At 39.2% G+C, this 25,985-nt stretch overlaps 2 protein-coding genes across 6 annotated transcripts in view; one reads left to right on the top strand and one right to left on the bottom strand.

Annotated features, from left to right (window-relative positions):
- The window catches only part of kcnt1b (potassium sodium-activated channel subfamily T member 1b), a 436,729-nt gene extending 426,559 nt beyond the window's left edge, over nucleotides 1-10,170 (top strand). For 4 of the 5 annotated variants that reach the window (XM_063073587.1, XM_063073584.1, XM_063073588.1 and 1 more), the window contains 3 exons: nucleotides 120-182; nucleotides 6,387-6,471; nucleotides 10,031-10,170. In XM_063073587.1, the coding sequence (XP_062929657.1) occupies nucleotides 120-182; nucleotides 6,387-6,471; nucleotides 10,031-10,148 (266 nt within the window). In that variant the 3' untranslated portion in view covers nucleotides 10,149-10,170. The remainder of the gene's footprint in view (nucleotides 1-119; nucleotides 183-6,386; nucleotides 6,472-10,030) is intronic. The other variant, XM_063073585.1, reaches the window with a different exon arrangement.
- Nucleotides 10,171-17,935: 7,765 nt separating this feature from the next.
- LOC134359850 (uncharacterized) lies at nucleotides 17,936-24,473 on the bottom strand. Its single transcript, XM_063073589.1, has 5 exons — nucleotides 24,358-24,473; nucleotides 22,550-22,672; nucleotides 21,507-22,358; nucleotides 20,376-20,831; nucleotides 17,936-19,839 (listed from the first exon to the last, which is right to left on the bottom strand). The coding sequence occupies exons 1-5, from the start codon at nucleotides 24,422-24,424 to the stop codon at nucleotides 17,951-17,953; spliced, it is 3,387 nt and encodes a 1,128-aa protein (XP_062929659.1). The 5' UTR covers nucleotides 24,425-24,473; the 3' UTR covers nucleotides 17,936-17,950.
- Between the last annotated feature and the right edge of the window lie 1,512 nt (nucleotides 24,474-25,985).

Below are 25,985 nucleotides of genomic sequence, written 5' to 3' on the forward strand. Positions count from 1 at the left end.
TTCCATAGTAGGTTCTTCTTTCTTTGTTTCTCTCTATCAATAGCATATAAGCTAATCTTCATCTTGAACACTATTACAATCTCGTTCTCTCTTTCTATATGTGTGTGTGTGTTCTGTAGAGGATGTAGCAAATTTAACAGCCAGTGATGTGATGAATCGTGTAAACCTTGGATATTTGCAAGGTAAATTCTCTCCCTGGTAACACAGTGACCCTCCACAGACACTGTATAATATGGGAAATGCCAACTTTCATAGCAGCTTACCATGTTGAAGTGCCCACTGTATATTTCTCAATGTGTTAAGGAATACTTGTGGCCAGAGAATCATTCTTTTAGGCATTTGACATCCCAGGATATTCTCACTTCCCACAGCTGATCCAGAACTATCACATCTGTCTTATTTTATTATAAGAGTTTCAACATAATGTTAGCACTTTAGTAGCAAGTTGAGTGATCTGTATTCTCTAAGGGATCTAATTTGGTATATCTACGTACTAGGATTAAATATCTGAGACTGGCAGTTGAAAAGAAATAGCATTTTAAGAAAAGACTTTTCAGCCTCTGATTTATAATTTCATTAATACTTCAGAATGGGTCTATATCTTTCATAGCTTTCCCTGCAGGTGTAAGGTAGATTGCTGCCCAGGGATGTTCCCAAGTGGCAGCTTGTTATAAACATGGCACAATTTGCAGCAGGTGACACATGGCAAGTTAAGAACCTAGACCAATGAGTTTCAAAACATCATTACTTTGCTGCCTAAATGCTACAGTGTATGTACATACACCACACAGCTATATGTTTAGATGTACACAACCACTAGCAAACTTAGTACACAGTATTACTTGATACTTGGATCAAGTACAGATCATTGATTGAAATATAGGGCAGAGTGACTTCAAACTTCTCTAATTGACTTGCCCGTCCTGATTAGAAACTCTTCTCTCTCTTTAACCCTGCTCTGACGACCTGAAAAACATTGTGGGTTATCTGTTATAATTGTTGGCATCTCTTTCATACAGTGTGCTTTATTTGTTGTTTGACAAGCTCCAAATAAGGTTTCATGGAAGTTTAACCCTACTAATATCACATTGAAATGCATATATACCTACCACACATCCCAAGTTATGCCATTGTCCAGCAAGATATGAAGGAATACTGTATATAGATTATGTATAACTTTACAATGGGTTTGATAGATAATCAAGAATACACAACAAACAACTTGCAATTTGCTTCTCAGGGGAAGGTGAGCTTTCATGTTTATAAACAGGAGTGTCTTTGATATAGCAAGATGAAACCAAGTCAGCAATCTATTATTTACATTTGAAGAAACAGAGTTGAAATAGTTTATAAGTAAATCCGTTTGTAATGATATATTTGGGTGGAAATCACCATTGTGAATGGTGCTGCTTTGTTTTAATAGATTTTTTGTACATTTCATTTTATCAACTATTAAAATAGCAGAGAGAAGATCTTTACACATGCACTTTAAGTAGTCATGCAATGATCGATTATCATTTTTTTATTGTATTGACTGCAAACTTAATGTTATCTATTCATATGAAACTGAATTTCAACTGTTTGAAACGGCCTCTGACCAGCAGGCTGTGCATTATGGAAGAGACTGTCAAAAAGCCATCCTAGGGACAAAAGGTAGTCTACCTTGAGTAGGGATACTTAACTGAGACTCAATTGGCTGAGCAAGTAAAAATCTAATTAAATTAGATCTTTTAAACGGTTCAAGATCATGACCTAAACAATCATCAACAAGTTGTGAATACATGTACTCAATGATATTATATAGATTTTTTTTGCAAAAGAGCTACCCTGGGTTATGCTAAAGCAAGGCTCAGCACTGGATAAAGCAGACCTTCAGATATTCGTCTGGTGGCTCCTGGTACATATGAAACAACTTTTTCCAAGGTACCTCTTATACAAGGACAAAATAGCTTGCAATTCTTCCTTTGCTGCTAAAACCAATTACTGCTATAATTGCCAAATATTTTTAAAAAATAGGACATACTTGGGATGAGTGGTAGAGCAGGAATCTCAAATTGCCCCAATTTGAATATTGACTTTGTCTTCTTGAACATTATTTTTTCTGCTCCCTTATATCTCAAGGCCACACACTGGGATTGTGGTAGTGTTGCCCTTCACTGTACTTGCCAGGGGATTGGGCTTCTTCCATGGAGCGGGGTTGTGTGCATGAACCACTGGACCTCATTCATATTTCAGTAATCCAGTGGTATTGTGCGTCTATCTGTGCTGGTGGAGGCTGTGGGATGCACAGCAAGTGACACTTCCATTTCTCTTTTTTGACACATTCCTTGTGTTGTTAATTATTTGATATTAAATTTGTATTCTGAGTGAAGCAAACACTGGAAAAGTACTGTAGCATACTGAAATAATGGCGGGGTTGATTTTGGCACCTCCCCTCTCCCCCTCTAAATTTCCTTGCTTTCAGTGAAAGTGAAAATTGGTAGATGTGTTAACGGGCAGCCATAATAATACTGCAACCTCTACATGGTCATCAAACATTATCTGGCTTGAGTGCAGGAATGCAAGTGGCTATTTCTGCCCCTTTTCACTTTCCATTTGCTGCTTTCACAATCAGCTGGGCAGATAAAGAGACAAGGAAGGAAACGTGGTTTCGATACCACTTGGTCCCTGGCAAGGTAGCACATTTCGGTGGACAGTTGAAGTAGGCCAAATTCTATTGGGCAACTATACATTTAATAGGAAGGTGCTTGGGAAACAGAAATAAGAGTACTTAGCTTTGTATTAGCTCAGTATTGCTATTTGGTAACTGGAAAGACATAATATACAGTACTGTGCAAAAAATATTTTAAAAATTGAATGATGAACAGAAGTATTTACCTATCTTTATTCAATCAACTGCCAAGTACAAATGCATGAGTAAAGAATTGCATTTCAATGCTGCATTTCTTCCTTCCATAATTCTCATAAGAATTCTACAAAAGGCCATCCAGGATATCTTTCTTTGCGCCAATGACCAATTTTACATCAGAGTTACTGACAAAACCTCCAGCCCAAAATATAATTATTTAAATCAGATGCTCAACAGCACTACAGTTTCTAAAATTAGTCTAGATTGTCTGCTGTGTGAAGTCAATCCAATGTTGAATTCACTAATAAAGAGCATTCTTTATGTAATACTTAACTAATAGCTTCAGAATAATCCAAAACAATTTGAAAGTACCGTTGTAAATTGAGTTATTTCTAAAATAAAGTACTTGCCAGAAAAGCCTGGATCTTGAACCCCATCTTTTGAAAACTGGAGACCTACAGTTCTAGTGCTCTAGAAGAGAATAAGATCAATTATTAACACAGTAGAATGTAAAATAAACCTCAATATTTGAACTCCATATTTTTAATAAAGGCTACAATATTCTTATTAATCTGACATTTAAGGTGATTTGTTTACATGTTTTGCCTTTGGTTTTCATAAGCAATTACTGTTTAAGTAAGCTAATAAATAAATAATGCCCCTCTCACAATCCTTTTACATGATGAAAGAGCTTGATAAATTGCATTTACTTTTTAGATTACTTGCTAAAAGACCCCTGTTCTGTCCATGTATCCTTAGGATATTTTGATTTTTATGATTAATCACATAGTGAATGTGAAAGCAGAGCATAAAAATTCTGTGCTTATATTTTAAATTAATTCATGAATTATTTATGTTACAGGATTTATTAATAATAGTAAAAATACAATATATAAATAAATGTAATTACAGGTGGATGTAGTAGCCCAAGGGAAATTTTCTGCATAGTCTAAAGTAATGCTGTTTTGAAAAGTCTTTAAATGCCAATGTTTTTGTTATTTTCCATTGAAGACAGTATGTTCACCATGCTGTCAGAAAAAGATAATAGAATAAATTTTGTCCATAACACTTCCATGCACATGTTCCCAATGGAAAAGAAACATACTGGGAAATAGCAAAATTCTTTGCAAGTAGGGATATTCTGTGGCTTTGCAATCATTTGTCATCTAATTTTACAAGTTCTTGTTCTCATTAAAACAGCATAGTTCATTACGTAGTTCAATTGTCAGAACAGATCACTGATACAAATCTAGGTCGGCGAATATGTGGCACTTGCTGAAACAATAATATAAAACACATACAAGCAGACACACAGATTTCACTTGAGAGTGTAATTTTGACTGGCAGCACGCAGTTAGTTTTACTCAGGAGGGATGTTTAGATGTTCTTACACTTGGTTAGTATGTGGAAATCTAGCCTCCTGATGTGCTGCAGTCAAATTCATCTCTGTACAGCTGGAGGGTATGCAACTTATTTTTGTGAAGTAAACTAATAATTTGGCCATTTTATGCTTTTATGCATCAGAGAAATGGCAAGTCCCTTCTGTGATACCCATCTAATTTCCACCAGTTTCAGAGAAAATGAACACAATTTCCATCCCTCCATACAGAACACTGAAAAGCATAAAATCTAATGGCCTCTTATCTGTCTGCATGAGTGACCACCATGAACTGTGAGGGTCAGTCTAAGTGAAATTAATTTCTTAATGTTCACGTCATGCTATTGCACAATTCATAACTTTGGTGTCGGCAGCATAGTTCCAAAGTGATTTCATTGTGTGATAACTTTTTATAACACACCTGAAAATTCTATTTATCTTCTGTTTTAATTCTAAAGTAGTGAATGATTCTCAATCAGTAAATGGGACATACAAGTCCAAAAAGATCTGGAATTATTCAAATAAATATTATGAAGTTTGCCATGCATTTGAGTCTTTTATCAATGGAGGGAAAATGTGAGCACAGGAGGTGTGTTATAAATTTCTGTTCACAAATGTATTCATGTTAATCTCTTTGAGGTGTTCATTTAATATGTATTATAACAAAATGCATCTTGTACTGCAGTTGAGTCCTTATAAAACATAACTATTGCCCATTTGCACTTCAGGATTTGTATAAGCTCCATGGCTGATTTCAGCAGCTAATTTTCTTGCCAATGCAATGCAGTTTAATTGGGTGGGAGAAAGTTATCAAAGCGTACCAGCTATATGGTTACATACACTGATGGATTGACAGTGCTTTAGAGGTAAATATGTTGTGATTAACATTTGTGTGATGGTAGTGAGTGGGGTACAATTAGTGCATGGGTCAAGTATGATTTTACCAGGAGTCAACTGTAGTCCTTTTGTTGTATGTAAAGTTGATGGATAACACTTACTAAACAAATTTTACAAGTTTTGTGAATTGTCTTCTGTTTTGATATATTGAGGAATGCTATTTTCAATCATGATTCAGGGGTCCTTGTTCAGAGAGTTGTTTGAGTGGGAAACTTCTAACTAAAGGGTATAAGATTTCGGCCAATCACAGTGCAAGATGATTTTTGCTGTCATTAAATAACTGTGGATAACAGTGTATAGTGGAGTAAGAACTCATTGTCCAGTTGCTTGGTGCACATCAGTTGTGTGGAAGCATTTGTACCTTGATTTCTCCACTGTTCTCATTCTTGTTGTCTTAAACTCTGAATCAAAAAACCTGAGTAGCATCCACAGACTACAGAAAAAAAAACTTCAGCAAGGAATGGCTTGTCTCTTGCCAGTTCTAAGTGCTGTTTGTATAACCCTCCCACAATCTGTTTCCAATAATGTCATTGGCACCAAATTTATGGAGGTGAGTAAAACCTGATATTATTACGGCCAACATACATCAAAGTTGCTGGTGAACGCAGCAGGCCAAGCAGCATCTATAGGAAGAGGTACAGTCGATGTTTCAGGCCGAGACCCTTCGTCAGGACTTCCTTCAGTTAGTCCTGACGAAGGGTCTCGGCCTGAAACGTCAACTGTACCTCTTCCTATAGATGCTGCTTGGCCTGCTGCGTTCACCAGCAACTTTGATGTATGTTGCTTGAATTTCCAGCATCTGCAGAATTCCTGTTGTTTTTATTATTACGGCCATTTAGTTTTTGTAAAAAGTATCCTCCCAGGTTTAATTTGTATGTAATGCTTTTTATTAAATCAAAACCAATTATTTTTCATCTCACATTTTGCAATTAACAATTTTTTTCATCTCAAACCTTGGGAGAGGCTTTTATTCTGTGCTGCGCTGGGTGGATTAAGTGTGCATTGGCTATTGGGCATTCATGTGCAATGTGGAGCAGCTGGGAGATGGGTCTCCAATACCTCAACGTGGAAAGAGGTTGATAGCCAGCCACATGGTGGCAGCTGTTGGTAATAGTTGTGTAATAGTTCTACAAATAGAAAATCATGAGCATAGCCTTGGGAGTGGATTCTCAGGATATTCTGGACACAATCTAATTTTTGTTGGAAGGACTTTCTGTCTTCAATTATCAAATATTTTTATCTGATTCTAATTTTTTTCTTCAGATGAGATGAATGATCATCAGAATACATTATCGTATGTTCTGATTAACCCTCCACCTGACACTCGACTGGAGCTGAACGATATTGTGTATGTACCTCGATATTGTGACCATTTTATCAGATGGTGCGGGTGGTGTCATTAACAATGGAGCTGGTTAATAAAGAAAACGATTTTTCTGCATAACTCCAATAAGTTCCCAATGGGCAGTTAACTGTTCATGCCATAACAGTAGAATTTCTTAATTTCAGCTTGTTTTAAGATTCTTGGAAAAGTACTTGCATTAATATTGCATCTCTCTTATTTCTTTCATGTATTTTATAGCTAATGACAGACTGTTGAAAGGTTGCAAAGGTTATCTGTTGCAGCACACTCAAAATGCTGGGGGATCTCAGCAGGTCAGGCAGCATCTATGGAAATGAATAAACAGTTGATGTTTTGGGCCGAGACTTTTCATCAGGATTGGAAAAGAAGGGAGAAGATGCCAGAATAAAAAGGTGGGGGCGGTGGGGAAGGAGGCTAGCTGGAAGGTGATAGGTGAAGCCAGATGGGTAGGAAAGGTAAAGGGTTGGAGAAGAAGAAATCTGATGGGAGAGGAGAGGGGACTGTAGGGGAAAGGGAAAGAGGAGGGGACCCAGGAGGATGTGATAGGCAGGAGAGGAGAGGTAAAGGCCAAAGTGGGGAATAGAGTGGAGGGGGAGGGAAGACTCCTTTTTTTCCAGAAGGAGAAATTAATATTCATGCCATCGGGTTGGAGGCTATATAGAAGGAATATAAAGTGTTGGTCCTCCAACCTGAGGAAATGGGAATCAGAATTTAAATGTTTGGCAGCAGGGAAGGTCCACTTGTGGCGGATGGAGTGGAGGTGCTGGACGAGGCAGTCCCCAATTTACGATGGGTCTCACCAGTGTAGAGGAGGCTGCATCAGAAGCACTGGACACCATAGACAACCCCAGCAGATTCACAGGTGAAGTGTTGCCTCGCCTGTCTGGGGCCCTGAATGGAGGTGAGGGAGGAGGTGAATAGGAGGGTGTAGCACTTGGGCTGCTTGCAGGGATAAGTGCCGGGAGGGTGATTAGTGGGAAGGGAGCAATCCCTGCGGAATGTCCGGGGGGAGGAGGGAGGTAAAGATATATTTAGTGGTAGGATCCCTTTGGAGATGCCACAAGTTGCATTGGGTAATATGTTGGATGCAGAGCCTCATGGGGTGGTAAGTAAAGACAAGAGTAACTCTATCACTATTAAGACGGCGGGAAGATGGGGTGAGCATGGATATTAGGGAAATGGAGGAGATGCGGGTAAGGGCAGCATCAATAGTCGGGGGAGGGAAACGCCATTCATTGAGGAAGGAGGATGTCTCAGATGTCCTCGAAAGGAAAGCTGCATCTAGGGAACAGTTGTGGTGGAGGTGAAGGAACTGAGAAAAGGGAATAGCATTTTTACAGGAGACAGCATGGGAAGAGGTATAGACAAGATAACTCTGGAAATCGGTAAGTTTGTAAAAGATATCGGTTGACAGTTTGTCTCCAGAAATGGAGAAAGGGGAGGGAGGTGTCAGAAATGAACCAAGTGAATTTAAGGACAGGTTGGCAGCTAGAAGCAAAGTTGATGAAATTGATGAGCTCAGCATGGATGCATGATGCAGTGCCAATGCAGTCGATAGTGTAACAGAGGAAGAGTTGAGGGATATTACCAGGGAAGGCTTGGAACATGGACTATTCTATGTAGCCAACAAAGAGCAGGCATAGCTGGGGCAGGTTATCTGTTGAAGAGATGTTGGCTGAAGGATAAATGTTGGCCAGAACAGCCCTTGTCTTCTTTGGAAAAAGTCCAGTGAGATTTTAAATCTGCATTGAAGGACCACGCAACACCCTGCCCCAAAGACAGCAGCACTGACAATACAGAATTGTCATCCTAAGTTTTTGTGCTTGTCCCTGAAGAATGACTTTCAGTCAACAAGTTTCTCATTTAGAGGCATGTGCAATTAATTGCCACTGTTTAGGGCATTAGTCTGATCTTTGCTTTAGCACTGATTATTCTGGCCACCCTGAAGTGGAAGAACATTATAAGGCCTGACTGGATATATTAATAAGTAAAAACAAAATTAGCAGTGTTTTAAAAATATTGGCAGTATTTTGTTTGGGAAAGTTGTTCAGTTATAATCAAATTTTCCATTTATATGGTTTTCATAAGTCTTTAAAATGTTTGGAAATGTTGTGATACTTAATGGATAAATGTAACAGCAAAATTGTAATAGTCCCAGAAACAATAGTGACCACCTATACTGTAGATATTAGTGGAAAGATGAGTGTTGTCCAGGATAGCCGTTTGAATAATGCTAGAAAATGTCTTGGATCCGCCTGAATGGATATGTGATAGATTGTGTATCCCAAACAAGGGCAACCTTCAATAATGCAGAACACCCTCAATACTGAATAGACTAAAAGCTCAGTTGGCGAAATGGAGCTTGTATGCAAAGTCACTATTAAATTGCAATAAACTTAGTCAGAAGATAGCTGATCCATTAATTCTTTACCCTGGTAATGGAATCAAATCTGAAGCAGACAATTCAAAATGAAGAGTTTAGAAATAAGATAGAAACTCAAATTTATTCACATAGATAATTATTTAATGGGATGTTAGAAATGAAGATTATTCAAGCAAATATTTTAAAAATTCAATTTAAAAACTTTTAAAGGTTTAAAATACGTTTAGCTAGACAAAAGAGAAAAATATCAAAAATGGACAGTTTCATCAAAAGCTTTGGCTAGCTCAGTACTGTAAATATGACAGTTCTAAAGTTTTACAAATATTCATAAATTTAAAAAAATAAAACCATATTGGAAATACTCAGGAGATTGGGTTAATGTTTCAGGTTGGTAAAACAGATGGAAATAGGGGAAGGATGAGGAGAACCAAAGAGAATGTCTGTGATGTGGTGGAGATTGGGAGGAGACTGATGGCACAGATTGGTATTGACTAGGAGAGGGTACAGAAGAATTGTTAATGATAAATGCATTGTTCAGATAAGCAGAGGGAGAACAGGAGAGAAAAGAAACCTGATAGAACTTGAAATAACAAAAATAGCAGTTACTGATAACCTGAAGTAAGATTATTGGTAGAACCCAACAGAGCAAGTAATATCTGTGGAAAAGAATAAAACTACCCCAGTAGTTTCCAGTACCGGAACTTTTGTTTACGTTCGTTGTTTTTTTCTATTCCGTGCTCCTTTTCTGTTAGTGTAAACACACTTCCATCCTAACTTTTCCCAGTTCTAATGAAAGGTCAAGGACTTGAAATGTTAACTCTGTTTCTGCCTGGAGATGTTGCCTGATCTGCTGAGAATCTCCATCATTTTCTGTTTTTACTTTTAAGGGTTTAAGGATCATTTCTGCCTGAGACAACTATCTGCAACTGTGGTAAACAGGTAGTCCAACAATTTGGGAAAGTAGTTCCACGGAGTTTGTGTTAAGAAACATGTAGTTCTGACACATCTAAATAACTTTATAAATGCTACAAGTCTATTGGTTAATCACATTGAAAAAGATGGTTTATTAGCTTTTCTAAACTAATCTTGAGACAGAAGGTCTCAATACCTTGTATTAAAGCATTTTGCTGTTGCTAACTGGACTATTATACATTTGACTAGGTACCTGATACGCCCAGATCCACTGGCCAATGTTCAGCCTGGTTCCAACAGCCTGAAAAGCAAATCGTGTAGGTTGTTCCCTTCCAATGAGAAGGCAAGGAATGAAACAGAACTATGAATGGTGGATCCCCAGCAACTCCAATTTATAAGACTCTACTTTGATTTTTACAAAAGTGACAACATACTGTTTAGGCACAGAAGATGATCACACTGATACCTTGAAACATAACTGCTCTGTTTGTCTTAAGGAATCGGAAGTTTTGCATTATTAGACACAAGCCAGTTTACAAATTGAAATACATCACTAATGTTACTCTCATCAGACCCTGAAACACAACCAGGTTTAATGGAACTGTGCCAGTTGAATATCAGCATTGACTCAAGCTAAAGCAACATATGACGAGAAAGTTTACTTGATATATTATGCATAGCTTCAGGTCTAGACAGTGGACTAATTTTGTATATTTTTGTACCATGTATAATGGGACATGCTGTTTATTTATTTACATTCAACCTACTTGGGACAAGTGGTCACATATCAATTATGAGCGTGCAGACTTCGTTGGTACTTTCTACCAAATAATATCTATGAATCAAATGCGTACACAGGTTTGGCATGAATTTTCCATTGTCCAGTTGCCGAAGTTGCTGTGTCGAGTTAATTCAAAAGGATCCTTTGGTGCCAAAGGGACAAATGCTTTAAAGATCTTTTTCTACTCGTATCAGCTTGGACAGTTGTTATATGCTGTATTCAGGAGGAATTTGACCTCAGCTACATTTTGTGTAGTTAGCAATTTCTCATCGCTGGCTTGAGTGGAAAGTGGTGCCTTCAGTCCAACTGAGCATGGAACTAGCCAATCATTTACTTGCCAACAAGAAATAATACCCCATGGATAAAAATGTGGAAAAGAATATCAGGACAAATGCACAGGAGAAAATCAATCCAGATATCATCAGCCGATATTCATCTGGAGCTATTTGTATTATTAATAATTTTAACACAGATGGGGTTGTAATGGAGGGTGGGCATTTTCATGTTTGTATTGCAAACTGTTGTGATAGTTACAGTCCACCTGAATTTTATTTATTTTGTTCTAAGATTATCACATGTCATTATCAAATTACAAAAGAGTGGCAAAGATACAAGTATTGGTCTCCAGCTGTACAACGTTTTAAAGATATCTGCACATTGCTCTTTGTGTAGAGGAAAACCCGGAGGTAGTGAACATTTAAACAAAAAAAAAGAAAACCCTGCAATAGAAGACAATAATGCTGTATCTTGATACTGTAATAGATGTTGGCTCTGAAACTTCACAATAACATGCATAGTTTCTTCTCACCATATCCAAAGTCAAAAATGCTGGATTTGGACAATTGATGGAAACTACACTAGTTTATTGTGTAGTCAATAAGCTAATTTGGTGGGGGTTTTTTTCACCTTATTGAACAGATAGTATGGTACATCCAGTTACTGAAACATATCAAACCTCCAAATTCTGCAATAAGTTTATCAATTGTCCCTCACGTGTCTCGGGATTGCAAGGCAAGGAAGATGTGGTCCACAGTACCTCCTTGTTTGTCATAATTATGACACCTAGTCTTCACACTCACCCTCCATCAAAACTCCAGGCTACATCCCATGGTACTCTAGATGCAGGTCTGTTTAGTTACAAGTTGCACATAAGCTGTGGAACTTTCAAGTTTCTGAGGACATTGAAACAACTTTACAAACTGGGCCTATCTGCCCCAGCCACAGTATGAATATTAAACAGTGTACCAAAGGGGTGCTTGCAAACAAGCTGCATCTGATCATGTCTTAAACCAACCATGGCAACAACTATGAAGGTATATTTTCAAAAAATAGCAAAGCGCTTTTGCAGAGACCAGAAAATAATTCTTGTGTGAGTTTTTTGATAATTTTTTGTGCCCACTTGATCAGTGGTGCTTTGGCATTGCATTACATCAACTAGTTTACTCAAACTAGTAAACAGAATTGAGATGATGCAGAGTAGAAATGAAGATTCAGTGTAAGAATTTAGAACAAAACACTGCCAAATTCTAACCTAGTATTGTGTGTATTCACTCTGAAAAGTGCCAGTCTACATATATACAAACCAACTTAAGACACCAATTTAAAAACCTGCATGTGTTTAGTATGTGGGCATCAGCAATTATGACTTACCAAAAATGACACCAACCACTTTATTTCACAACTTAGTACAGGAAGTCATTGTAGATGCGCCTAGACCTCATTCTGATCCAGTGTCTAAAGTCATCCTCCTCCCCTGACAACTACATAACCGCACCTCCTAAGCCTGAAGCCTGGCCTTTCTGCTGAATGAATATGTTGCAACAGATGCACTTGATTGATGTTCTTGCATGTATTACAGTAAATCTAATAAAGTAGATTGTTTGGTTGCATTCACCCATTCACCTCAATCCTCACATTTGGACTGACAACATGTCATCTTGGGGGGAAGGGGATAAAAGTTCTTTTTAAATGCATATGTATATGGCATGCCATTTAAAACAGGTGTTATTATAAGCTAACTGTGTCTTTTTGGCCATGTATTTTGACAGTACGATGGAATTTGATACCCCTTGCCTGTGATCTTCCAGTGCACTTCCCATTTTTCCACAGTTGCGACTAATATGATAATAAAGGATTCTTTTGACTTTTTTCTTGTACCTCTCTACTGTAATATATTGTTTTGAACGAGAAGTGTCACAATTTTATACTGTTTAATGAATTGTCCATGAATGTGATCATTTAAAATAAATTGCTGCATGCAGCCAATAATTGACTTCCAATAACTGTGATCTTTATGGAAAAATCAAAAATAATGGATATGCCAGAAAGCAAAATACAAACAAAATGTACAGCAAGCCTGGTGGTAAATGTGGTGACTGAGATGAGGTTAACATGTCATGTGTAATCTTTCATTCAAACAGCTGACAATGGTTGAACATAAGATGCAGCCCTGAGGAAGTGCTGTAGTGTTGTTCTTGGGCTAAAACGATTGGCTTCAAATAATTACAAGTGCCTGGTTTTGCATTAGATATGCCTCTATCTAGTGGAGTGTATTTTGCTTCTAATTCTTTCACTTCAGTTTTATTGGTCTTGTGATGGTTACTGTTACCTGTGATACATGGCTTTTTGGTTAAACTGTTTGGACTGAACTGATAATAGTCCTGGGAGAACCCAAAGTGACCAGCAGTATCTGAAGGCGTGTTTCTTGATAACATGATTATTGACAACTTCGATAACTAAAACGAATGATCTGGCATGCCTTGCAGTTCTCCACACTGAACCCGATACCTATGCTTCAGCAATACCTCTGCTCTCTCCACCATCACTATGGATGGGGATATTCAGTGAACCTTCCCACTTGTTTAACTGTCTGATGTATTTATGGGTGGATGTGTCAGGATTACAGATTATTATCATAAACCAGGATGGAGTTTAGGATGAGACTTAAGAGAGCTAAAAGGAGATGTGAGGCGGCGTTGGTGAGCAAGATAAAGGAAAACTAAGGTGTTCAGTACATGCATAAAAAATAGGACGGTGACTCAGGGGAGGTAGAACTTCTGGGGGATAAAAGGGAAAGCATGCCTAGAAGTCTTTAATGAATACTTTGTTTCAGTGCTTAACAGGGAGAGCGACTTTGATGAATGTGAGGTCAGCATAGAACAGACGAATGTGTTGGAGCATGTTGAGGATCAGAAAGAGGCAGTGAGGGAGCTTCCAAAAAACATTAAGATAAATAAGTCCCTGGGGCCAGATGGGACATACCCAGATAGCTGAAAAATGAGCAAAGAAAATGTTTCAGCATGGACGATGATCTTTAGGTACTCCCAGGTCACAGGAGTAGGATTGGAGGGTGACAAATGTTGTTCAAGAAAGGTAATGGGTTCAGTCCTGAGAATTACAGACCCATGAGTTTTATGCCAGTGGTTGACAAACTAATGGAAAGAATTCTTGGAGACAGATTTACAAGCATTTGGAGAAGCACAGTCTTATTAGGGAGAGTCAGCATGGCTTTATGTGGAGCAGGTTATGGCTTCATGACCTGATGAGTATTATAGGGAGGTGAAAAAACAAATTGATGATAGTAGATAATTGTATGTGGTGTTTATGAATTTTATAAGGTATTTGACAGGGTTCCCCATGGTAGGCTCATCCAGAAAGTCATGAAGCATGGGATTCATGGAAACAAGGCTACGTGGATTCAGAATTGGTTTGCCCACAAAAAGCAGAGAGTGGTAATACATGGAGTGTATTTTTCCAGGAGGTCAGTCACCAGTGGTGTTCTGCAAGGATCTGCCTGGGACCCCAACTCTTTATGATTTGTATAAATGACTTGGATGAGGAAGTGGAAGGATGGGTTAGTAAGTTTGCAGATGATACGAAGGTTGGCGGTGTTGTGGGTAGTGCAGAAGGTTAGCATAGGTCACATTGTGATATAGACGAGATGCACTGCTGGGCAGAGAAATAGACAATAGGTGCAGGAGTAGGCCATTCAGCCCTTTGAGCCAGCACCTCCATTCACTGTGATCATGGCTGATCATCCACAATCAGTACCCCGTTCCTGCCGCCTTCCCATATCCCTGGACTCTGCTATCATTAAGAGCTCTATCTAACTCTTGAAAGCATCCAAAGCTTCTGAGGCAGAGCATTCCACAGATCCACAACTCTCTGGGTGAAAAAGTTTTTCCTCAACTCTGTTCTAAATGGCCTACCCCTTATTCTCAAATTGTGGCCTCTGGTCCTGAACTCCCCCAACATCGGGAACATGTTTCCTGCCTCTAGCGTGTCCAATCCCTTAATAATCTTACATGTTTCAATCAGATCCCCTCTCATCCTTCTAAATTCCAGTGTATACAAGCCCAGTTACTCCAGTCTTTCAACATATGACAGTCCCACCATCCCAGGAATTAACCTCGTGAACCTCTGCTACACTCCCTCAATAGCAAGAATGTCCTTCCTCAAATTTGGAGACCAAAACTGTACACAGTACTCCAGGTGTGGTCTCACCAGGGCCCTGTACAACTGCAGAAGGACCTCTTTGCTCCTATACTCAATTTCTCTTGTTATGAAGGCCAACATGCCATTAGCTTTCTTCACTGCCTGCTGTACTTACATGCTTACTTTCAGTGAATGATGATGAAGGGCACCTAGATCTCTTTGTACGTCCCCTTTATCCTAACTTGACACTATTCAAATAGTAACCTGCCTTCCTGTTCTTGCCACCAAAGTGGATAACCTTACATTTATCCACATTAAACTGCATCTGCCCACTCACCCAACCTGTCCAAGTCATCCTGCATTATCTCAACATCCTCCGCACATTTCACACTGCCTCCCAGCTTTGTGTCATCCGCAGATGACACCACAGCAAACATCTGAACATGACAGATGTTCAGTCCAAAAAAGTGTGAAGTGATATACAGTGAGAGATTGAATTTGAAGGAAGGATTTATAGCATTGTGGAGAAACAGAGGGTCTTAAGGTTTAAGTCCAGATATCCATCAAAGTTGCAAAGATGTTTTTTTGGTAGTTTTGAGGAAATAGGCTTCAGTAGAAGAAATAAAAGCATAGACTATTTCTTTTTAGGAGAGAAAATTCAAAAATCTGAGGTGCAAAGGGACTTGTGAGTCCTTGCGCAGGATTCCCTAAAGGTCAACTTGTAGGTTGAGTTGGTGATGAGGAAGTTAGCATTCGTTTTGAGAGGACTAGAATATAAAAGCAGGGATGTAATGTTGAAACTTTATAAAGCACTGGTGAGGTGTGTTGTGAACAGTTTGGGGCCCCTTATCTCAATGGATGTGCTAACATTGGAGAGGGTTCAAAGGAGGTTCACAAAAATTATTACAGGATTGAAAGGCTTGTCACATAAGGAACTTTTGATGGCTCCGGGCCTCTGCTCACTGGAATTCAGAAGAATGAGGGATGATCTCAATGAAACCTAGCAAATGTTGAAAGGCCTCAATAGAGTGGATTTGGAGAGAATGTTTCCTATGGTGAGGTGTCTAAGACCAGAGGACACAACCTCAGAATAGAGGCGTGTCCTTTTGAATGGAGATGAGGAAGAACTTCTTTAGCCAGAGAGTGGTGAATCTATGGAATTTGTTGCCACGAGTGGCTGTGGCAGCCGTCGTTGGGTATATTTAAGGCGGAGGTTGATAGATTGATTAGTCATGGCATTAAAGGATATGGAGAGAAGGCAGGAGATTGGGGCTGAGAGGGATAATGGATCAGCCATGATGAAATTGTGGACCAGACCAGACTCGATGGGCCAAATGGCCTAATTCTGCTCTTATATCTTATGGTCTGATGGTAATTGGTATGTTGACCTCCATTAGTAGGGTGGCTGAGTTCAAGAGCCATGAAGTAATGTAACAGCTCTATAAAACTCTTTCTAGACTACACTTTGAGTATTCTGTTCATTTCTGGTCACCTCATAGGAAAGATATGGAAGCTAAAGAAGACGTAGAGGAGATTTCCCTGGATTAGATAACATGTCTCATGAGGAAAAGGTGAGCCAGTTTGGTCTTTTTTCTTTGGGGTGAAGGAGAATGAGGAGGAGAGGCACAGAGAGTGTGGACAACCAGTTTATTTTAGCAAGGGTGACAACAGGCAACACCAGATGACATCCTTTTAAGGTGATTGGACAAAATCATAGGGGAGCTATCAGAGGTAGATTTTTCTTTCAGAGAGAGTAGTAGGTGCCTGGAATTCACAGCCAGGTTGGTGGTAGAATCTGATACAATAGGCACAGTAAATAAACTCTTAGATAGACACACAGATATAAGAAAAATGGAGGGTTATGGGGTGTGTAGGAGGGAAGGGTTAGGTTGATCGTGGTGTAAGTTTATATAGGTCCATACAATATCGTGGGTCAGAGGGCCTGTGCTATAATTCATTAATGTCGTTCTAATTCATTGGATAATGAAATCACTTGCTCTATCTAGTCTGTGATGCCTTTGCTGTCTTGTGATAGCATGAGATTGGCACTTCATGCATCTGGTACTGCTGAAACACTGCTCTTCTACACTTCGTATATAAGGGTTGGCCATGATTTTTGGTATGTTTGGGTATATGTAAGGGTAGTGGACTGTGGTGAAATACAATGTGCTGCTATTACTCATCATTATCTCACAAATGCCCAGTTTTGAGCTGCAAGAGCTATTATGAATAGACAGGGTTGTAATTCCACACACCACCATAAACAGTTATAAGAGAGGGGCAATTTTGTTTTCAAGCACACTCTGCAATTTTCACACTTTCAAATCTTTTTGGGGACAGATGTGTCACTGATAGATGGGTAGATCCATGAGAATGAAGTCAAGTTGATTTTCCCATTTGTTCTCTTTCTAATTATGTTCTTCCAGATGTAGTCAACAAAGCTACTGATGGCAGCATCCCACGGTTGGCATTGCAGTTTCTTATCCAAAGCACATTCAAAGGTTCTTCCAAATGGTGTTCCTCTGAGATTACTGATGTATCAGCTGTGATATGACAGGAGCTATAACTTGCAGGTGATTTTTCTTATGATTCATTCAAATAAGAGTTAATGGGATCAATGTTGAAGACCCCTAGGGTCACTGCTTTCTGACTGTACCTTAGCATGTAACCACCTTGAGCAGGTTTGTTCAATTAGTAGATGATGATAGAAGACAAAATATCCTGATTCTGAGAGAATGTCAGTTGTTGTTTGATACATTCATGAAATTACTTCATTAATTACACTTCTCTACTGATGGAAATCTCGCAAAGATAATTGAATGAGAGGTTTCCTTGGACGGGAAGAGTGCACTCATCTTTATACAGTCCATAATTGAGCATTAAAACATGCAAAGTTTATGAATAATCTTACCAAATTAAGTTTGTTACTTCACTGGTGAATTTGTGACTTTTATTCAAAAAAATGCTGTTTGCGTGAGATTATGAAATAAGTTAATAACTGTTAATTCATCATCAGCTAAAAGCTCTTTTTGCATGGGTGGATGAAGCTTGGGTGAATGGACATCCTTCCAGTCTCCGATATCAGTGACTTCCTCATGCTCAGTGCATGTCTGATTGTCAGCTGGTCTGCTAAAGCTCTTTTCACGGTGAAAATGTGGTATTGGGTTTAAATCAAGTCCTTCAGGTACAACAGTTTGAATTTGTTTCCCAAGTTTATATCCAAATTCTCTTTTATAATACCACCGACTATACAATGAACTTAAGTGAGTCAATTCAAGTGCGGGACCAGAAGATTCAAATTGCTGTACAGATTTAATATTTTTGACTGTGGTGAGTGGAAACAAAACATTGTGGAGATGAGACTTACCCCTGCTCACCTCCATGTCAAAAAGTGGTTCATCTTGCAATGCTTTATTCTGAACTTTTGCTAATGAAGGTGGAAATTGTGTTTCATCGATTAATTTAAAAACTGATTTATACATTTTCTTGGAATAGTTTGTATTGCCAAAATGTTCTTTATAACGATCAGAGTCTGTCCTTTCTCTTGCATCATTCTTATTCAATAATTTCTGTGAATGTCTAATGACTGGACATTGAATGTATCCCTCTGGCTCCAAGTTGGATTTCCCATCTATTGAGGCTATGTTTCTGGAAAATCTTTTTTTTTGGAAGGATGTCACAGATCTATTAGTCCATTTCTCCACATCCAGATTATTCTCCTTGTCTGTTATTCTGGTGCTTGATTGTTTAGGTGTACTGGTGTTTGAAGTGAACTTTTGTGAGTGGTTTATTTCAGAACGTTCTGAAGCTGAATCAACTGTTGTGGTACTTTGACTCCAATTCTGTTGACTTTGTACACTCCATGCAAATGACCTGCTGAAAGATGTACTAGCTGATCCAGATTGGCTCACTTTATCTTCTATAACATTGCTGGCTGCTATATCATTATATACCATTCCAGCAGAACTACTTCCTAATAATATAGATTCTTTTGGGAGGTTATTATTTAACTGAAGTCTGTCTCCATCAAACAACTGACTGTTACCACTGAAAGCTGGATCATCTCTGCAAAGTGTTTCTATTTCATTAAACTTTTGCTTGCAAGGAGAATGGTGTCTTGTAAGTTCTTGCTCATCGAGTGGGGTGGCATTTGCTGCGATGATAAATGATATATTACTCTTTGCCATCTTAGCAGATTCACTGAAGTCTGCATCAGGGACTGGCTTGGGTTGATTTGTGAACTGAGAGCTTTCACTATGATCATGTAAACTGGGATTTTGAGAGGCGTTCGATCTTAGTTGATCATAATGATGACTAGCCTGCTGATGTGAAGTTTCAGAAAATGCATGATAACTAGCTGTTAGACAGGTGGGAGGCTGCAGACTAATGTTTGGAACATTCTGAATGTTTCTGGATAATATCTCTCGATGGTCAGGCAGTTTATCTTTGAGTTTTCCATCCATCTCCAATAACTGCAAGGTATCAATTTTAGGTTCATTTGAAGACTTGGATGCTTGAAAAGTTGTTCCCTCTTCCTCTGACACATTAGTTTTGCATGGAATATTATCCTGTAATTTCTCTTGAGGTTTGCATTTAGAGTTACTTTGCAAAAAAGTTTGTAATCTCATGTGAGTTTGAATATCCCCAGGCAGTAAATGTGGAACTGCCACATTAGACATTTCCTTGCACATGCTGGGCAAATCTTGCACAGATGCTGAGATGGTATTAGGGGCTGTCTTAACATTCAGTGATTGAAGGGTTCTTAAAGAGATCAGTTCGTCTTTTTTTGTTAACTGCAGGTTGTGAAATGAGCTGCTGGTGGCTGAACATATTGATTTTTTCTCTGTAAAAGTAGAAAAAGAAGCATTAATGTAGGTAACCTGATTTTATTTCGAGATACAGCGTGGAAGAGACCCTTCCAGCCAGACCACCCAGCAATCCCCCAATTTTGTCATGGGACAATTTACAGTGCCCAATTAACCTACGTGGTATGTCTTTGGACTGTGGGAGGAAAATGGAGGACCTGGAGAAAATCACTGCATTCCAGTTGGAGGACATACAAACTCCTTACAGAGGATAGTGGTATTGAACTTGGATACCTTGAGCCGTAATAGCATTGTGCTAACCACTACACTACCATACCACCCATCTGCCTGACAAAGAGCAAACTGATATCTAGACTTCTGCGAAATAACAGAGAAGACAATGAGAAGTGGGAGTGTAGTAAATTCTGATCTCGGGTTTGATATTATTGAAAAGCTCTATAAAGGATAAACATTCAGACATTATAAGGATGACTCTTGCAAAACTGATGAAAAATCAGTTATCAAAGTCCACCTGCAAGTCTAACAAGTTAGAAAATCCTTCAAAATTTCAAACCTCTTTCAGTGCTTTCCTGGCTTCCTGTTTTTCCTTCATTGATGACCTCACTGTTTAGACTTGCAGTCCTTTCATTTTTTGTGTGTGCAATATTAGCTGCATAAAGAGAACTGGGTGCTGTTTTACAAGGTTGCATTCTCTTGCTCTTCTCTATGTTATTTTCCCTCTTCCTGGCAGTCCATGATTCTGTAGAAGTCTTTAAGAGTTCATCCCTTTGTTCTACTTGGTTATCCTTAGTGTTTTGCAACACATTGATAGTCTGATGTGAAGTAATCATGGAAACACCCTTCAGCTTGCTGGCATCCAATTCTATCAGTGCTTCATTTGATCTTCTTGTTTCTAATTTCCCTTTTGCCTCATTGTTGTGAATCTTGAGACTCCTCATGGTTCCCGTTCGCCAGGATCTTCTACCCAGGCAGGCAGCTAGACAGATGGCACCCGCCAGTAAAACCCCCCCTGAAAAGGAAAGATTACAAAATCCAGGATTATTTTGAAATGAAAACATTTCATCTTGAACTGTAGAAAATACTTCATCTGTGGCCCAATCAGTGGCAAATTGATCTGCAGAAAATAATCCAAACCCTGGCCCAGTAAAATCCTTTCAAGACAGTCTCTATTTATGCCCAAATTTTGGACTTCAAAATGTAGAATTATTATTTCTGTCTGGAACATTTTAAGCGGAAAAGGATAATGCAGTCTTCCAAAACAAAAACAATTGTTTGAGACCCAAGGTGAGAAGTTGCCTGAAGCGCAATTTCATTTTCTTTTTTTTTAAATTTTATTGATATACAGTGTGGAATAGGCCATTCCAGCCCTTAAAGCCACATCACCCAGCAATCCATCAATTTAATTCTAGCCTAATCAAGGGACAACTTACAATGACCAATTAACCTACCAACCAGTAGGTCTGTGGACTGTGGGAGGAAAACGGAGCACCCAGAGCAAACCCACATGGTCACAGGGAGAACATACAAACTCTATAGGCAGCGTCACGAATTGAACCCGGGTCGCTAGTACTGGCATTGTGCTAACCACTACGCTACCTTGCAGGAGCCAATTAACCGACAACCCTTGGGACTTGGGGCTGCAGAATTATATCTTTAAAAGAAATAGAAAATATAATAATCTCACCAATAAATCCATAAACCGCAGCTTGAGCATTAAGGACAGGAACGATGTGCAAGGCTGGGGTTTCTAGTACCGGGGACGTGGATGAGCAATAACTGTAACCTGGATTCAGGATGAGTTTTCCTTTCACTGACTCTGGGCTCCCACAGACCAGGCTCCCTGGATCCTGCACAGCATCCCTCCATGAAATGAGCAACATCTCCAACTGGCAGCTGCAGTCCCAGGGGTTGCCTTGCAGTTGTATCTTCTGCAATGATGCAGGCACCTCGGCCAATGCCACCAGCTGATTGTCATTTATAAAGAGGTGGTTCAGCCTTTGCAATGGTTTAAACGCATCCTTGGAAATGAAAAGGAGCCTATTGTTGGATAAATCCAAGCTGGAGAGGGCAGTCAGGCCAAAGAATGTGTCCGTGGATAGGTATTGGATGAGATTTGAGGATGCATTGAGTTTGTTCAGCAGACTCAGTGTTTGAAATACACGTGGTGGGAGATAGGAAATTTTATTGAGCTGAATATTTAATCTCCGAAGTGAAGGCAGCTCTGAGAACCACAGGGTATTGAGCACATCAAGCACATTTTGGAACAGATTGAGCTCTGTCAGATTTAAGAGGCCTGCAAAGCCTGAGCTATCGATGTCACAACTGAGTAACCTATTTCTGGAGAGATCCAGTGTCTGTAGTCTGCTGTGGTTGCCCACTGGTGGAGTAAAGGCATGGCTGGAAATTGAGAGTCTGAAATCAGTGACGGACAGGTAGCGCAGTTTGGAGAAGTTCTGGAAAGCCCTTGGTTCAATCGTTGTGATTGATCCCCCCTGAAGCAGAATCATGGCCATGGACGTCAGTAAATCTGAAAATACTTATAGCAAGAGACAGCAGAATAAACAAATACATTGAATTTACAGTAGTCATTTAGTCCCACAGGCCGCTACTAATGTTTATGTTCCTCCACCCTATTTCAGTTATCAAAATGTCCATTTAAATCACTCTCTCCCCCACCCCCATGAACTTGTCTAGTAAACTCTTAAGTGCAGTGGAAATCTCACTTACCTGCCTGTAGTGAAGGCACAGACTTACAGTTAGCCAGATCGTCACCACAGCTGCAGTAGCTGGGACAGGACTGTGTAGCAGCTCGCAACAGCATAAGGGCGAGACACGGAAAGAACAAGTTACCTGTTGAGAGATTGAGCTGATTTTTTGGGATGAGGGAAGGAAACCTTCAGCCAAAATAATTTACCCATAACATTCCCAAGATTATTTAATATGCTTTGCCCAACAAAGGTCCAGCAATTTCAATTTTCCATCTATCCTTTACCCAAACACTAACTCAAAAGCCACAAGGTAATGTTGAAGCTCTATAAAATTCTGGTAGCACAGTAGCAAGGTGGTTAGTGCAATCCCATTACAGAGCCAGCTGTAAGATCAGTGTTCAATTCCCACCACTGTCTGTAAGGAGTTTGTATATTCTCCTGTGACCATGTGTGGGTTTCTTCCAGGTGCTCCAGTTTACTCTCACCTTCCAAAGATGGCTAGGGTTAGTGAATTGTTGGCGCTGGAAGTGCAGTGAAACTTGCGGGTTGATTTGACCCAAACGATGCATTTCACTGTATGTTTTGATTATGTGTGACAAATAAAGCTAACCTTTATCTTGGGAGTTTTGTGTTTAGTTCCAGTCGTGTCATTATAGGGAAGTGCAGACGATATTTACGAGGGTGCTGCCTGGATTAGAGAGCATGTGTTATTAGGATAGGTTAAACTTTTCTCTTTGGAGTGAAGAGGATGAGGCGAATTGATAGAGGTATACAAGATGGTAAGAGGACAGAGTGGGCAGCCGGTGCCTTTTTCCCAGGGCAAAAATAGCTCATCTATCCAGTCTATACCCTCAATTTTACAGACAGCTACAAGGTCACCCATGAGCCTCCTACTTTCCAAGAAGAATAAGTCCAGGCTGTTTATTCTTTGGTTAAATCTACAGCACTTAATAACACCATAACACTAACTGTGGTTTCCAGGTCTATAACTACAACATGACTATATATACCATGTGGGACCTTGTCAAAAATTTTACTAATGCCACGGAAACTACATCTTCCTCTCTGCCTTCAACAATTTTCTTAGTTACTGTGGAAATTTCTGTAGAGCCAATCATTGATAAAGAAGAAGATCACAAAAACAAACAGCTAAATTGGAGACAAAACTGCTATTTAGTCTAAAATTATTACCATCAGGTGCGAAAGTTCCTTGCATTATTTTTCAGATACCCAAGAATAATTGAAAACCGCAGCAAATCCTTCCACAAAGAGTAACTAAGACTCTAGCAATCTTGAACACCAGCAAATGAAACCATCCTGCACATCATTAAAAATCTGTGACAGAGCAGGTAAGCTCTTAGTAAAACTTTGATAGTTTGGCATCCAGTTGTTTAGAAGACCTGACTATCCATAATCTAAACTGCACATTAATTCAGGGATCCAGAGAGCAAGTAGGATGCTGGGCCAGATGCAAAGCATCAGCGAGGGCTGAGGTTGGGATCAGGAATACGTATAGCTTTTCAGCCAGAACCAGGACCAGAGTGATTGTATGTTTAACCTCACTGGGTTCAGTGGAAGGATTATTATATGACCATGTTACATGTGAAAAATTGTATTAAAGGTCAAAAATATCTGCTAGTCCACCACTAAAGTTAGTGGAATTTTACTGCACCTGGTTAGGAAGGTTGTCAGAAAGCTGTACAAAAAGAATACTTTGATAACAGATTCTATAATCACTGTGTAAGAGCAACCTTAAATAAAGGACAAAATCTTAGGAAAGCATAAATAGTAGAAATATTATTGATTATGAAGATACATTACACTTACTTTTCATTGTTCTCAGTGTAGCAAGCCAATTTAGAAAATGGAGTCCCATCAGCACCTCCAAGACCATTTCAGGTCCGTTCCCACTTGAGGCTGCTCATCCTGTTGACTGTTGTTTGAGGGTAGGTCCCTGGGAATTTCAGTAACTGCAGAATTTATTCTCAAGCAGGTTCTGGTTCAGTGTGGATGTTAATGAGCCATGTTAGAAAAGTGTAAACATTAACTGAGCTGACAAGTCTCCACAGCTCCAGGGAGATGGGCAAGTATATGCATCAGGACATGTCCTAATATTTTTAACTGCTTTAGTTAATGAGTTCAATAACTGATTAAACCACAAGGAAACTTCTGAAAATTTTATAAGCAAATAGCTCTTCCAGAGCAATGTCTAATTTCATTACAATTATGTTGTTCAGCTGCTGAAGTGAACCGTCCATTTAAGATGAAAACATAACTACTCCATACAGAGATCCGAGATAAATAACTAATCAATAAGCTCTACCTTTTAATGCCTGTTTTTTTTGCCTTTCCTCCATATCCCTTCAACTAGAAAAAGTTTCTCCTGTCCGAACATATCAATTTACTTTGCAGCCAGACCTACATGTTTTTATTTTGCTCGATTTACTTTTCAGCAATCTAGTTCAAATTCCCCTCCCGAGGGGAAAAAAAAAGTCCTTCAACTGGCTTGTTCATCTGTCATTGTTTTAAACCCCGAAACCACAACCAAATCATTTGCATTTCTGCCACATTTCTCAACAGTTCTAGAGCTTAATGCCTTGAGGCTATACAAGAATTTATGAAGCACTTTGATGATATGGTGAACATGGCAAGTAACCAGTGATTAAGACTGAGCTAGTGGATATTAGAATCACTGGTAATATTAAAAGAGGAATTGATTTAAGTACTTGAAGGACAAAATGGCAAGGTGTGTAGAGAGAGGAAGGTGTGGGACTAACACATTTGTTCTTTAAAAAGAGTAAGCACAAACAAATGGCCTCACCTTGTACTATTGTTCTCTGTATTGGTCTTACGTAGGTTGTGCTGTATTGGGCTTAACACCCATTGCTTAGCTGGAGGACTGGATTGGATGGAGATGGGGAGAGGAAGTTGGCGGGGGGGGTGGGGGGAGAGAAGGTGATGCTGAGTGGTCAGCATATTCAATTCATGTGGGAGTTATTATTTTCCTGGAGTTTGCTTTGGAGTAATATTGATTCCTGGGAAATTATCAATGCTAAACCCGTGGCCTTTTTATCATTTTACAAACTATAAACACAAGTGTTAGCAAGCAATTACAACTGGAAGGTACATTTTAGCCCAATCCAATTATATCCTTCCCCATATATTGTATATAGACAAATGATCACAGGAATTGCAGCTTATTTTCTTAACATCCAATGTCAAAATTATGCTTAAAGTACAGCCATGGTATTTATAAATTCAAAAACAGAAATTAAAGAACTGTATTTCCACTGTGATGTCAACTGAGGGATAATCATTTTGTAAGATGTTGAAAAAATTCCTCTACCATTTGAGCAGTACTGGAGTGAATTTCACCTCCACAGAGGTAGCACTCAAGGGATTGGTTTTAACATCACATTTTACAGCTCAATCCCTCAGTCTTCCAAGTCAGAGTA

Source organism: Mobula hypostoma, chromosome 21, assembly GCF_963921235.1.
Source record: "Mobula hypostoma chromosome 21, sMobHyp1.1, whole genome shotgun sequence".
Taxonomy (NCBI): domain Eukaryota; kingdom Metazoa; phylum Chordata; class Chondrichthyes; order Myliobatiformes; family Myliobatidae; genus Mobula; species Mobula hypostoma.

Coding starts and splice junctions, on each gene's coding strand:
- LOC134359850 (XM_063073589.1), bottom strand. CDS start 24,424: ATGGTCTTGGAGGTGCTGATGGGACTCCATTTTCTAAATTGGCTTGCT. Junction 22,673..24,357: donor TACACTGAGAACAATGAAAA/GTAAGTGTAATG, acceptor ATCTCTCAACAG/GTAACTTGTTCTTTCCGTGT. Junction 19,840..20,375: donor CCAGGAAAGCACTGAAAGAG/GTTTGAAATTTT, acceptor CTACTTTTACAG/AGAAAAAATCAATATGTTCA.